The 14,715-nt window shown below is 42.2% G+C and overlaps 1 protein-coding gene across 1 annotated transcript in view; it reads right to left on the bottom strand.

The window, feature by feature from the left end:
* Nucleotides 1-14,715, bottom strand: part of PDE8B (phosphodiesterase 8B) — a 356,027-nt gene that overhangs the window by 24,481 nt on the left and 316,831 nt on the right. The window contains exon 13 of the mRNA XM_023214908.1: nucleotides 2,610-2,652. Coding sequence (XP_023070676.1) covers nucleotides 2,610-2,652 — 43 coding nt within the window. The remainder of the gene's footprint in view (nucleotides 1-2,609; nucleotides 2,653-14,715) is intronic.

Below are 14,715 nucleotides of genomic sequence, written 5' to 3'. Positions count from 1 at the left end.
GTGCAAGAAGCCTAGTAGTTAAGGAAACCAGCTCCAGAGCCAAATCGCCAAGATTCAGATTTCTACTGTGCCACTCAGTAGCTGTGTAATCTTGGGAATGTTACTTCTCTGGGTCTCATTATCCACGTCTATAAAGTGGGGGTAATGATAGCATCTCATTTATAGGCTGTTTTGAGAAATAAGTGAGTTAATATATGCCTAGCATTTAGAACAGTGTCTGCCACATAGTGAGCATGTAGTACATGGGGGCTATTAATTACATCTGTTCATTTGCATATATGTCTTTAGACACGTGATCATGTTACATTGTTCCACTACTTACTGTTTTCACTTTATAATGTCTTAGACACTCTTCTAGATCACCTTGTTAACCATTTATTTTGGTGTCCTAAAAACCTGATTCAACTAAAAAAATTATTAAATCAAAAATTAAAACTGAATTACTTTTATACAACATGAAGTGAAGGTGGAACTATTATAAAGTTAATCTGAGCACCACAGCTATAGCGCCTTACCTTAAATAATCTAACTTAAAATACTTATTATACTATCTCTTTTCCTAATTTTTATCTTCCAAATTCTACCTTAGTAATTTACCTATCCTTGCATATAAGTTTCAATATATATATTTTTTTCAATTATCTATAAATAATAGTACTTTCAATGATATTGTTGGGATCATGGCATTTCTGAAACCCTGAGAAACTAATACTGCTCACTTGTGAGACACTTGGTTTAGCCTATTCAGGGACTTCATAATCATGTACAGTCCTAGCATTTATTTGTTTACCAAGTAATAAATTAAATCTAACTTAAAGATTTAAGATGAAATTCAAGATTCAAGAACCAAAAATTCCTCAAAATGTAGTTTCTAAACAAAATTAAAAGTAGAGAGGTTAGTTTCAAGGCTATGGCCCAGGCTGACTGGTTGAATTCTAAGTCGTTCATTAGAAATTATTCAAAGATGGATGATGTTTATTCTTTCTGATTTTATCTCAGTTAATATTAAGAGAGTCTATAGCAATAGAAGTGATTAAAAGTTTGGAGAAATTATCCTTCAATAAAGGTTAAAGTAAGGCCACATAATTAAATAATTCATTGGTCATTCTTCCAACAGATACTTATATGAATTAGAAACTTAAGCCAGAGAAAGGATAAAGGACATTTAAATAGCTGTACTCTGTGGCAAAAAGGAATACTGTGCCACCAATTGAAAAAAAAAAAAAAAAAAAAAACAGCTCCACTTACTGAGTGCCTACTTTGTGCCAGGCATTGTGCTATGTACTTTAAATAATTATCTCATCCAACAATTACAACAATTCTCAAAACTACATAGGGCTATCCCCATTTTACTGATAAGAAATTTAAGCATGGAGAGATTTTGTAGGTAGCCCAAGATCAAAGAGAGAATAAATGGTGGAAACTGTACTTCCAAGATGGAATGGTTTCAATTTACCAATGTTTGCTGAGTATTTGCAGAGGGTCTATTACGTACAAGGCAATGCTGGGCACTGCAAAGGACACGAAAATGCTTAGAACAGTTTCTGGCACCCAGAAGCTCCCAAGTTAGTTAAAATAATACCCCCGCTCAAGTGTTACAAGAAATTAACTAAAATGTATGTGTGTGCGTGAGGGAGAGAGAGAAAATGCACCGGTGTGTGAAGTGTCATTATGTTATTCCAGACTGGTCATGTCTAGAAAGGTTTCAGAAAGGGGGAAGGAAGGTACCAGTTAAATGCCAGTTACTGCTAAGCATTATACATTTCCTTCTTTAATCCTCATTAACAATGAGATGGGCTTTTGTTAATTCATTTTACAATGACAAAAATTGAAACTTAGAAAGAACACATGAAATCTTTCTAAGTATGCGAGATGTGATCCACCTCATCAAGAAGAGAGACTAAACACTTAGCCTAGGGTCTGGCGTTACGCATTAGTGGCTAGGAAAGCCACCAACAGGGCAAAGAATGTTGCAATTCTTGCAGGAACAAAAATCTTAAATTCTTGGTAGCAGACTGATTTTTTTTTTCCTCTAACGATCAGAGAATTCCAGACTTTTCCGCTTGTAGAAGCCATCAGGTCCAGCTCCTCTTTTTAAGGAGGAAGCCAAGAACCAAGCAGAGTCTTGCCCAGCATACGAAATGAGAGAGTAGGAAACTGAATAGGAACTTGGAGCTTCTGCCTCCCAGGCCAGGACCTAGTGACATTTTCCAACTATACAGTCACCAATTACTGCAAAGAAAAGGGAGACTGGACATGGTTGAGCAACCACCATATTGTCACCTGTGTCATATTCAACCAGTGTCTCCCCTAGACTTTTGGCCCACTCTCTTGGGTTTACGTGTCCTACATGGTATCTAGCCAAGAAAAGAAAAACAAGATGGGGAGGGCATTCAGTAGATAAGGTTGCCATAAAGGAAGATTCAAGGAAATTTTAAGGGATTTCTGTTTTTCTTCTGGCTTGTCAACCTTGTGATATGAGCATGCGGATTTTGGCACTCCACATTCTGGGGTGGGAGATGTCAACTTAGACTTCTTCAGAGAAATTTATACATTTGAACCCACAACTGCTTCCTAAGTATGTTAGAGTTCAATTGAAGTATTCTCACCTGTCTGAGAATTGTCTCCTGAATCACGATGAATCTTGTGAATCTAAAGTCGTTCAAAAGTTTGGTAAAACAAGAGAAAGATTTTAAATATGCCATTTGCTATATTTCTCATTAAACAATTTAGTTAAAAAGCTCTGAAGACTTGAAGAAAGCAAGAAGCTGCACATATAATATGAACAGATGAAAGACATACACCAAGTGGTACTACTCCAAAGGCTCTGTTACTTTCAGACACTTATAGAACGGTTGAGCCTGAGAGCAGGAAGGTACCCAAGGCATATACTCTCTAGACAGGACATCTACTTTTCCAGTCAGCTACTGTCTCATTTTGACAGCCTACAGAAATGCAGAAAGATAAAAGATATAATTAAATTTTGTTTTTTTATAAGGCTAACATATAACCTGTTTGTGTCAGATATGTTATAAAATTTTTCTGTGCTCCAGAGTAATCTGAATTTAAGCCTAGGAGTTAAAAACATTTCCTGCAAAGCTCTTCAAATGCTCAATTATAGACAGTCAATTTATAAAATGTTTTCTCAGGGTGAGATCTGAACTTTAGATGCAGTTTTGCACCTAGTTCTTTCTCATTACCAATTTTTTTTGTTGTTAATGATTTTGTACTAATGCTCAATAAATATCTGTCAAATGACAAAATGAAGTCATTAACACCAGAAATAATAAGTGTGCTTCCTTTGGGATCCTGCATTTCTTGTTTTATAACTGACCCCAACACTGTTAGTGGGGCACATTTAGTTCTATCAAACTTATAATCATGCTGCTTCACTGCTAAATCCACCTACTTTCAAGTGCTCAGACCATTACATCTTTGTAGCCACTCAATGAATGGGGTAGGTTAACTTGAAAAATAAGACAGATGAGCATGTAGGATGTCTGCAGAGGCAGATTAATATGGCTTAGCAACATCAACTGTAATAGCCAGAAATCCTGTCTGTGGAGGCCAAAGCAACTCTATGTTGGATGCTAATCCGCCATGTTGACTCCTGATAAACCCCAGTTCTGGGATGGCCTCCAAGATTACTATTTTATCTACTGTTCCTTGTGTAAGAAGAGCATGTACTTACCGTAAATCCTGCCCTTACATCAGAACCACCTTGACCATAAATCCTGCCCTTAGGCAGATTCACATAGCATTCTTGGCTTTCCCTACAAGTGTCCTACACACTCCTTTCCTCTGGTATGTAAGTGCTGGGTCTGTGGGTAATGGAACAGGGATCCATTATCTTGTCTTGCCACCATCCAATGCACAGACGTGGCTTCTGTTCATAAGTTCCTATTAGATGTTTCTTTCCGGGGAATGGGATTCATTAGCCTCTTTCTTTGGCCTCTCAGCTTCCTCGGACTTTGGGGTAGGTATGCACAGGCCTGCCTACCCTGACATGTGTGGTAAGCCAGGCCAGGAGCTGAGAGACCAAGAAATGGAGGAAATCTTGTGGTGGGCATCCACTTTTACGTGGAATGCTGTGGCTCACATTTCAGATGACTGTGGACTACCCTGTGAGTGTGGGGATGACTGCAAATGCCAGTGGGTTTAACTGAGTGCCATCCATCACACTGTGGTCTGGAAGGGTGGTGGGCAGCCAATGCGGTAAGATGACTGCCTCTCAGCGGAAGCCAGCCGGCAGCAGACGCAAAAGTAAAACAGCCGGCCAGGCGCAATGGCTCACTCCTGTAATTCCAGCACTGTGGGAGGCTGAGGCTGGTGGATCACTTCAGGTCAGGAGTTCGAGACCAGCCTAGCCAACATGGTGAAACCCCCTTTCTACTAAAAATACAGTATTAGCTGGGTGTGGTGGCGGGCACCTGTAGTCCCAGCTACTCAGGAGGCTGAGGCAGGAGAATCACTTGAACCTGGGAGGCAGAGGTTGCAGTGAGCGGAGATCGTGCCATCGCACTCCAGCCTGGGCAACAGAGCGAGACTCCGTGTCAAAAAAAAAAAAAAAAAAAAAAAAAGTAAAACAGCTTCAGTAGGAATTACAATTAGGAAAAAGTTTTTTTTTTTTAAGGGCCCTACAGTCAAAAGTAAACTTAGTTAAAACTGAAATTTGGGCTGCATATGTATACATATGTATTAAGGCCTGTGCACTCTGTAAAACTTCTGAGTCCACCGAATTGTGTTTCTCCATTTACTTCTGTCTGTTCCTCCTTCCTCTTGCCACACGAGGGATCTAAAAAAAGGAATCTCCAACAGCCTGGGATCCCTTGGGGAAAACAGACGGCATCAAAGACGCCTCTTTTGGGGAAGAATCTCTTTTTCCTCATGAAACCCAAGAGTAGTAAGCAGACAGATTCTACTCAGGTCTAAAACTGCACTCTTTTGCATTGTGTTATCTGATCTCTGGTTAGTGTGTGGGGAGGTGGGGGGTGGGGCACAGAGATTACTTTGTACTGTGAGAGTTGTTGACCTTGTCTGTAATGGCTAGCAGTCACAGGCAACAGCTATAGCATTAGAAGTGGCTGACAGCAGTTGTTTATAGCAAGTGGTTATTACTCCAAGGGCTACTTGTTTCTTGGCATGTTTGGATAAAAAAAGTGTGGTTTAGGCCCCAAAACTTCCATGCTTTCTTGGCCCTATTCCTTAAAGCCAGTAATAAAAGAATATCCTGGCACCCTGAAGTCAGTAATATAAGAAACAAGCTAAGTTGAAGAGAAGACACTTTTCCTGGCAATCTTGTTTTCAGATAATGCTATTTAGGTCTAAGTTCTGTGCCTTTGAGATGTAAATCTTCTCTACCTTGTTTCATCTGAGTCATGTCTTTGGGTAGGTTGTGTAAAGGTGGGAGAGAGCTATTTGAGAACTGGCAAATGAAGAATCTTGTAAATCTATAAGATCTGCTTCTGTTTGTGTGTATGTCTATATATATTTAGTGTGTTGTGTATGTGATAGATCATTACCAAAATATATGACAGAGCTCTAATTTGGCTTACAGAAAAAGTAAGTTCTGGCTGAGCACAGTGGCTCACGCCTGTAATCCCAGCACTTTGGGAGGCCGAGGCAGGTGGATCACCTGAGGTCAGGAGTTTGAGACCAGCCTAACCAATATGGTGAAACCTCGTCTCAACTAAAAATACAAAAATTAGCCAGGCAGGGTGGTGTGCGCCTGTAGTCCCAGCTACTCAGGAGGCTGAGACAGGAGAATTGCTTGAACCCAGGAGGCGGAGGTTACAGTGAGCCGAGATCGTGTCACTGCACTCCAGCTTGGGTAACAGAGCAAGACTCTGTCTCAAAAAAAAAAAAAAGTTATTATCAGAAATATAAAAACTGACTCACATACCTTTTAGTTCACCTAACTTTAGTAATCTTTCAAATAAAACTAATTTCAAAGTTCTTTTCAGTAATTTGAAATCTTAAAGTCTGTTATGTTAAATTAAGTAATCCTAGGATTTTACATGGAAATTAGGGTTACTAAGAGTTAAAGCAGTAGTTAATATATGTAATTAAAACTACTAGATATAAGAGAAACAATTCTATATCAAAGTGAATAAAGAAAGATGTGTTTTGGTAAAGAAGTTTATTAAAAACATGAAGATGAAGTTTTTGCATAAAGGAAGAGTAACTACATAGTTTAGAGACTATTTAAAGGTTGTTTTAAAATGAATGAAAAATGATACAGATAAAACTCGATGGACAGAAAGGGAAAGGATAAAAGGATAGAGAATGAGGAACTTTTGATTGATTCCTGGGCGGCCGCGTGATCACCTATGGCATGGAGCCGTAGCTGTGCTGTGCTCAGTTACTAAAAGGTAAGAGTGGAAGGTACCAGTGGAACTCAGAGCCAACTCCTAAGGAGTTGGTATAACTCGATACGTAAATAAATGCAAACCAATAAGGAAAAGTGAAATATTCAGTCCCTTGGTTATTTTCTATCAAAGCTAAAATAAGAGTGCCAGATTGGGCCTTGAGGCTGGACCAAGCTCAACTGTGGGTCCGTCTGAGCTCAGATCACTAGCCTCAAAGCTATCTACAAGGGGAACATAATGACAGGGCAACAGAAAGTATCTCTGAGACCTGTGGTTGCCAAGAAGGTAGTCAATGTGGGGGAAGGGCAAAACCAAGTCACTGCTGAAACCAGAGGGTACTGTGTGAAGGAATTGTTCCCTTTTGTAGATAGGTATCATTAGCTCCCTGGGTAAACCTTTTGTTGAATTGTGAGAGTAACTAATTTGGAGCAGTGTCTTTGGTTTTAAATGCTGCAGAGTGGAAAAATGTGTTTGGGTTGATGCAGGATCCCCAGCTCACTACTGAACCATCACAGATGGTTATATGTGATCCAGACACATGGGAGATTATTCCTGAGGGAACAGCCAGCCTGGTGGACTGGATAAAAGCCTCTGTAAGATCTGTTTACCCTGAGAAGGGGGTCAGCCCCAATGCTACGTGGAGTACCCCAGATGAAGCAGCTGATATGCTTTGTCTATAAGCCATGTGGGACTGGCTTTATGACAGGGATATTCACCCCTTCAATGTGCCCACTACCCAGGTCATGGTGAATGCTGTGGTTAAGCGTGTGTGTCTGGTGACGGGGTGGGGGGTGGAAGGGACTTTTGCATGCGCACTTCATTACTGATGCAAAATTAAAAGTTCAGGAAGCCTCAAATTTGCTGTCTCAACTTCCCCTCATGGTTCTTACAAATGCTAATAAAAACATTAGAATAATTACAAGAGCGTGGGGAATGGCAAAAAGGAGGGTCAAAGGACTTATCCTAGGGAGGTGAAAATTTTAAAAGTTACTAAAAAAAGGTAAATTTTAAAAAATTGATAGGGGTGAAACTAAGAGAAGAAAAGAAAGGGAGTCATGGAATTTATCCCAGCAGGGTGGAAATCTTGGTTATTAAGAAATTGAATTGGCTGGGCATGGTGGCTCACACCTATAATCCCAGCACTTTGGGAGGCCGAGGCAGGCGGATCACAAGGTCAGGAGATTGAGACCATCCTGGCTAACACGGTGAAACCCTGTCTCTACTAAAAATACAAAAATTAGCCGGGTGTGGTGGCAGGTGCCTGTAGTCCCAGCCACTTGGGAGGCTGAGGCAGGAGAATGGCATCAACCCAGGAGGCGGAGCTTGCAGTGAGCCTAGATCGGGCCACTGCTCTCTAGCCTGGGCAACAGGGTGAGACTCCGTCTCTTTAAAAAAAAAAAAAAAAAAAGGAAATTGAATTAATTGAAATTGATAGGTTCAAACAAACTTCTTAATATAACACTACCAAACACTGGATGGACCATAATGAGCCCCTGCTTTTCTCCCAACATTACAGGAACCCAAACCAATTTTCTGTATTTACTCTAGATTGGACAATACTTTTTTGAAAAATCAAAAGGTAAAGATTAAAATGAGAAAAGTGATCAACAATTGCCTGGGGCAATATTGAGGTAATTAATCAAGACACACTGACCAAAGTGCCCAGGTCCCTTGGCTCAATCCCCTGCTGCAAACCCAAAGCCTTTTTGACAAGATAGTAAAATGGTCTAGGGGTGAAAAAGAGAAGTTCCTGGAACCAGAACATAAAAATATAAGGGTTGATAGAATTATGAAAGTTGAAATGTTTAAATAGGCTTTATGTAAAGTGGTTATAATCTCCTTTCCCTAAATGTTTTATGAAAATGGATATTACATCTGACTGCTGAAACATTTCACCTACCTAGTACTACAGAAGAGACGGCATGCAAATCTGCCCTTTGAGCAATATTAATTGGACATGCTAAATGGGATTAAGACTGCGTGAGCCCACAGAATGTAGCATGCCAGAGTGCTTGTAGGGATAAATTCTTCACTCGACAGCCCTTAGTGAATCATTTACTAGGGCGTATGGGGGTAATCCCAGAGAAACACTCTGATGGGGATTGCAGTGCCCGAAAAGAGTCCCATGATAAAATGGAAATGGTTTACATAAGATCTTGCTACCTGGAGAGTACAAGGAGGAGATACTCATGAGCAGAGAGCCTCTTTTTTCCCTAGAACTGACTCTGAAACTGTGTGAGGAGCTGCTGGATTCTACGGTGCCCGACAAACAGCGCCCTCATCTGACTGACAAAGAGCTGCTTGGTTTGTGGGTGACCGTTCCATGATGAACGGGCAATGTCCTGTTTGGAAGACTGCTACTCTGATTGTAAAGGATACTTTTGTGAGCAAAATTTACTTCTTCCCTCTACCTGAGTTCTCCAGAATTTGGAAACTTCATGAGTATTCTTATTTTATGGCAATGTAGTTATTTGCATAAATTTAGTAAGAATCTGTTTTGTAAGAGGACACAATTGGAAACACTGCTTATTTCACCAAGGCTTTGACTAGAATCACGTGTTTTCAGATATAACCAGACTGCTTTGAGGAATTGACACTGACTTTACAGAGCCGATAAAAAGTCCTTTGGAAAGACTAACTTGGTATGTTATCTAAATGGTTCCCTTACAAGGTTCCTGGCCTGTGGTAAGTAAATAATACCACTTTCTGACAGGCCCAGGAACCAAGATATTTTGAGAACTAAAGAAGAGAGGAATTTGTACAGGTATAGTACCTATGTATAGGTATTACAAGCATAGTCTAACGGGGAATCCTTAGTCTCAAGGCTTTTAAAATGTCAAATCCAAAATTCCTTATAAAGTTCCAGCAAAGCCAACTGAAAAGAAGCCTATATGACCAATAACTATTCTTGCTACACTTCAGGCAAATAATTAGGCCAAGTACAGTGAGACTAACATTTATTTTGCAAATAAAGCAAACAAATTGGTCCTAGAACTTTTTTATTTTTTATTTTTCATTATTCCTGAAATACTAAGGTACTATAATTTATCCTTGGTAGAAATAGGGAAACTGGAGAGAGAAAAACTTAGATTCTAGTCCAACCACTATTTCTCTTTTCTTTTTTTTTTGAGACAGTCTCACCAGTCTCACTCTGTTGTCCAGGCTGGAGTGCAGTGGTGCAAACTTGGCTCACTGCAGCTTCTGCCTCCCAGGTCCAAACTATTTTTGGGTCTCAGCCACCCAAGTAGCTGGGATTACAGGCCTGCGCCACCACACCCAGCTAATTTTTCTAGTTTTAGTAGAGACAGGGTTTTCCCATGTTGGTCAAGCTGGTCTCCAACTCCTGAGCTGAAGCAATCTGCCCTCCTTAGCCTCCCAAAGTGCTAGGATTACAGGCTCCACCGTACCTGGTCCTGAAATACTGTTCTTGAGTTTTTATTATTTGCCTACAATTTGGGCTAAACCTGAATTATTTCCTGGCTACAACAAGTCTCTAAAGAAGAACTAAGTTTTAATTTTCTTCATGACGCCTTTAGTTGGCTAACAGGCTTTTTTGTTGTTGTTCTGGCACACGAATTCTCTTTCAATTGTCATTACATTTCTACTATTCAAATGATTAATGTTAAGTATCTCTCATTGTCTTACTACTTCTGAGAAAACTGAAGTCATGGTATTTCTAAGACTAGAGATGATCCAACAGACTGTGAACCTCCCTCATTTGGTATTCCACTGGGCCTGACCTGTTTTCCATTGCCAATGTACTGCTACTAAAGCTACAGCCACCCTCCCTGCAGGCTAAGAGACCATCACGGAAGAGGAAGAGTGCATGAGATCGTAAGAGCTGGCTTTGGGAGGCTGGAGTGTGGAAGCCAAAGCAACTCCATCTTGGATGCTATTCTGCCATGTTGTCTTCTGATTAACCCCAGTTCTGAGAAGGCCTCCAAGATTCCCAAATTATCTATTGTTCCTTGGGTAAAAGCACATACATACTGTAAACACGACTATTAGGTCAAACAACCGTGATGTTATCATACTTCAATTGTCCTACACATCCCTCTGAATCACCCTTTCTGCATGGCATATAAGCCCTGGGTCTGGGGGTAATGGTGCAGGGATTCACCATCTTGTCTCACTGCTGCCAGAGACACAGACAGGGCTTCTGTTCTTAAGTTTGTATTAATGTTCCTTTCTAAGAAACTAGAGTTGTCAGTCTCTTTCTTTGGCCTCTCAGCTTCCTCAGACTTTCCGGGGTAGGTCTGCATAGGCCTGCCCACTGCAGAACACCATCTATGACAGATACAGGTAAAAGGTTTCAGCTTGACTGAACCACTGAAAAATCATCACATAAAACTGAAGTGTGAAAATAGGATTTTCTACCAACTCGTCTGCTCAGTCCATTCCACATAATTACAGAAACAATTACATGACCAACCTGTGTGATATCTTGGTCGAAATGTGACTAAGGGCTGTGACTCATTTATCCCATAATTATGGGACATTTTTATTTCTTCTGTGAAGAACTGTTTCATGCTTTCCTTCAGGGATAAAGACCATTTGCTATACAGCCACTTACTGAGCTTGGTGTGAATTTTTTATATGATACCAAACGAATAAAACTTTTGCCTTGCAAATTGTTCTTTCAAATAGCTTTAACACAAAAACAAGTGATTTTTAAGTGCTTAGCTTTTCTTTCTGAATCAAGATGCATCTCTCCTTTAGAAGCTGTGTCCCATGGCTCCCCATGTTATTTAAAAACAAAACAAAAACAAACAAAACACAACAAAAAACGCTTTCTCACGTATCGTCTGCCCCTTGGGCCAGCTTATTGGCTCATGGAGCTCTTGCGATGTCAACATGGGTTTTGTGTTCTGTCTAGAGTGGAGCCAGCTAAAGCACAAGGCCAGTAGGTGCACATGTACATCCTGCTTTCGGGATGGAAATGTACCCCAGCCACTAGGTACAGGAAGAAGCAGGGATGACAGGTACCAATTCCATCTGCTGAGATGGCTCTGGTCCGTTCTTCTCCACATATAATGTGGCATTTGGCACTTTGAGCTGAACACCACCCCCCTCCCGCCCCCCCCACACAAACTAGCTCACCTGCCTCTGCTGGGCTCTCTGCATGCCTATGGCTAGCAACCCAGCATGGAGATAACTCCTTGCTCTATAAGCAGAGACTCTTCCTGGCTGCGGCAGCATCTGCCGTCAGGAACCCTATTTTGGGACCAACTTAATGATGCTCTGTGCCGAGAGCAGGGCCAACAGACCTTTCCCTGTCACATCCCAGCAGTGTTGGGTTTTCACTGAAGCTGACTCCGATTATCCACGTACCTCTTCCAGATACCCCCACTGTACAACTAATGATTCACTTGGATGACAAAATTCTCCTAGAACCAGAATTTTCCTGTGGACCCTACACTTACCAGTCATTTAAACACAGTAGGAATTATTCTAAAATTATTTCCTTCTTAATACTCAGTTGAGTTCATTGGGAGAATAGATATGGAATGAGTGGGTCTGTGGTTTGGCATTCTCTCTGGTAGGCAGCCAGGGGGATGAACTTTGCTCCACAACCATCTCTTATGTGTTTCCCACATGCTGGCAGCATGACATCTGCAGTCTAATCATGATGGCACTCTTGCACAAGGGGAGGTATCCTCATTGCTTGGAACAGGCAGGGAAGCTGAGGTTTAAGAGGTTAAGAAACTTGCCCAAGCCACAAAGGTAGTACGCAGAGCCAATTTTAAATGCGTCCCTCTGGCTCTAAAACCATGTGCTCTGCCACACTGCTGTTTACAGTGAAGCCCAGAAGGGGCGTGCCAGGTCTGGGCTTGTTAAACTGGGGTCAAGGAAACACCCCTGCATTAGTGCGGGACATCTCTCTGAAACAGTTTTCCTTGAAATTTTGGGGGGGAAGTGAGTATCTCTTATCAAAAGGTTTTGTCATGTGCAAGCTAACTCAAAGCGAAGGGACGGGGATTCAATGGCATCAATGTCCCATGCCAGTCAGTCTCTCTGTAGTGTGGTACATGTTTCTCCTCTTGTAAAAGCTTAAAATGTAGAATATTCTCATGTGCAGCAGTGACTGGGAAGTTTGATTTTGTGTGTTACTGGGGAAACTGAAGGCTTTAGTGCTCAGTTTGTGCAATGTGAATACTGCTGTCCTTGGCCTGTGAAACTCTTTGCCAGAGCTCAAAGCTGGGATTCCTCAGCAAGTCCTTGGAGGCTTACTGCTTGTTTCAGGGAGAAAAATAATTTCAAATCTTCAATTACTTAAAAATATTGTAAGTTGCCACAAATTTTGCTGTCCTTGTGCTAAATGCTTTGTTTACAAACATCTGATTTTGCTTGGTTCTAAAAAGCACTATGAATTCCGAGTTATGTATTTGTGTGTATGTGTGCATGATTTCAGGGTCATTTGTCTCTTAAATAATCATTTAAAAATCCTATTTATCTACACACCCACCAGAATGTCTAAAATTAAACAGAAGTTTTGTCAAGGCTATGTAACAACTGGAACTCTCATACATAGTTGGAGGGAGTATAAAATTGTACAACCACTTTGGAAAAAAGGCCTGCCAGTTTCTTTTAAAATTAGCCATCCACCTACTACACAGTCCAACAGTCCCACTCCTAAGTGTTTACTCAAGGCAAACAGAAGCATATAGTCACAAGAAAACTTGTCTAAGAATGTTCAAAGCAGCCAAAAGCTGGAAACAGCCCTGGAGTCCATCAGCAGAAGTAGATTCTCCACACTGTGATAGACTGATGCAAAGGAATATTCAGTAATAAAAAGGAAAAAAAATGATACATACAGTGCAGATGAATCTCAAAAACATTATGAGTGAGAGAAGCCAACCCCGACAGTATACACTCAAGCTCTAATCTATGGTTAAGTAATTCAGAAAAGTGGTCACCTCTAGGGGCGAGCAGGATGGGTGGGCAGAGATAGACTGAAGGGGCATGAGGGGACTTTCGGGATGGCGAGGTTTGGTATTGTGATGGGACTGAGGTTCCAGTATTATATGCTTTGTCAAAACTCTAGGAAGGGATTGCTGACAAGAGAGCTGAAGGGAACAGCTCTGGTCTGCAGCTTCCAGCGAGATTGATGCAGAAGGCGGGTGAATTCTGCATTTCCAACTGAGGTACCCTGTTCTTCTCACTAGGACTGGCCGGACAGTGGGTGCAGACCACAGAGGGCAAGCCGAAGCAGGGTGGGGCATCGCCTCACCTGGGAAACATAAGGGGTCAGGGAATTCCCTCCCCTATCCAAGGGAAGCCATGAGGGACTGTGTCCTGAGGAATGGTGCATTCTGGCCCAGATACTGCACTTTTCCCACAGTCTTTGCAACGCGCAGACCAGGAGATTCTCTCTGGTGTCTACGCTACCAGGGCCCTGGGTTTCAAGCACAAAACTGGGTGGCTGTTTGGATAGACACTGAGCTAGCTGCAGGAGATTTTTTCATATCCCAGTGCTGTCTGGAACACCAGCGAGACAGAACCATTCACTCTCCTAGAAAGGAGACTGAAGCCAGGGAGCCGAGTGGTCTGGCTCGGCGGATCCCACCCCCACGGAGCCCAGTGAGCTTAGATCCACTGGCTTGAGATTCCTGCTGCCAGCACAGCCGTCTAACTTAACGATGCTTGAGCTTGGTGTGGGGAGGGGATGCTTGGGATGCTTGAGTCAACCTGGGATGCTTGAGCTTGGTGTGGGGAGGGGTATCTGCATTGCTGAAGCTTGAGGAGGTGCTTTTACCCTCATAGTGTAAACAAAGCCGCCAGGAAGTTCGAACTGGGCAGAGCCCACGGCAGCTCAGCAAGGCTGCTGTGGCCAGACAGCCTCCCTAGATTCCTCCTCTCTGGGCAAGGCAGCAGCCCCAGTCAGGGACTTATAGATAAAACCCCCGTCTCCCTGGGACAGAGCACCTGGGAGAAGGAGTGGCTGTGGGCACAGCTTTGGCAGACTTAAACGTCCCAGCCTGACAGCTCTGAGGAGAGCAGCAGATCTCCCAGCACAGCGTTCACGCTCTGCTAAGGTCAGACTGCCTCCTCAAGTGTGTCCCTGACCCCATGTATCCTGACTAGGAGATACCTCCCAGTAGGGGCCAACAGACACCTCATACAGGAGAGCTCTGGCTGGCATCTGGCTGGTGCCCCTCTGGGCTAAAGCTTCCAGAGGAAGGATCAGGGAGCAATCTTTGCTGTTCTGCAGCCTCCACTGGTGATGCCCAGGCAAACAGGGTCTGGAGTGGACCTCCAGCAAACTCCAGCAGACCTGCAGCAGAGGGGCCTGTTAGAAGGAAAACTAATAAACAGAAAGGAATAGCATCAACATCAACAAAAAGGA

Source organism: Piliocolobus tephrosceles, chromosome 4 (genome assembly GCF_002776525.5).
Source record: "Piliocolobus tephrosceles isolate RC106 chromosome 4, ASM277652v3, whole genome shotgun sequence".
NCBI classification, from domain to species: domain Eukaryota; kingdom Metazoa; phylum Chordata; class Mammalia; order Primates; family Cercopithecidae; genus Piliocolobus; species Piliocolobus tephrosceles.
The sequence above is the reverse complement of the archived record's forward strand: the minus strand, read 5'-3'. Positions and strand labels throughout refer to the sequence as shown.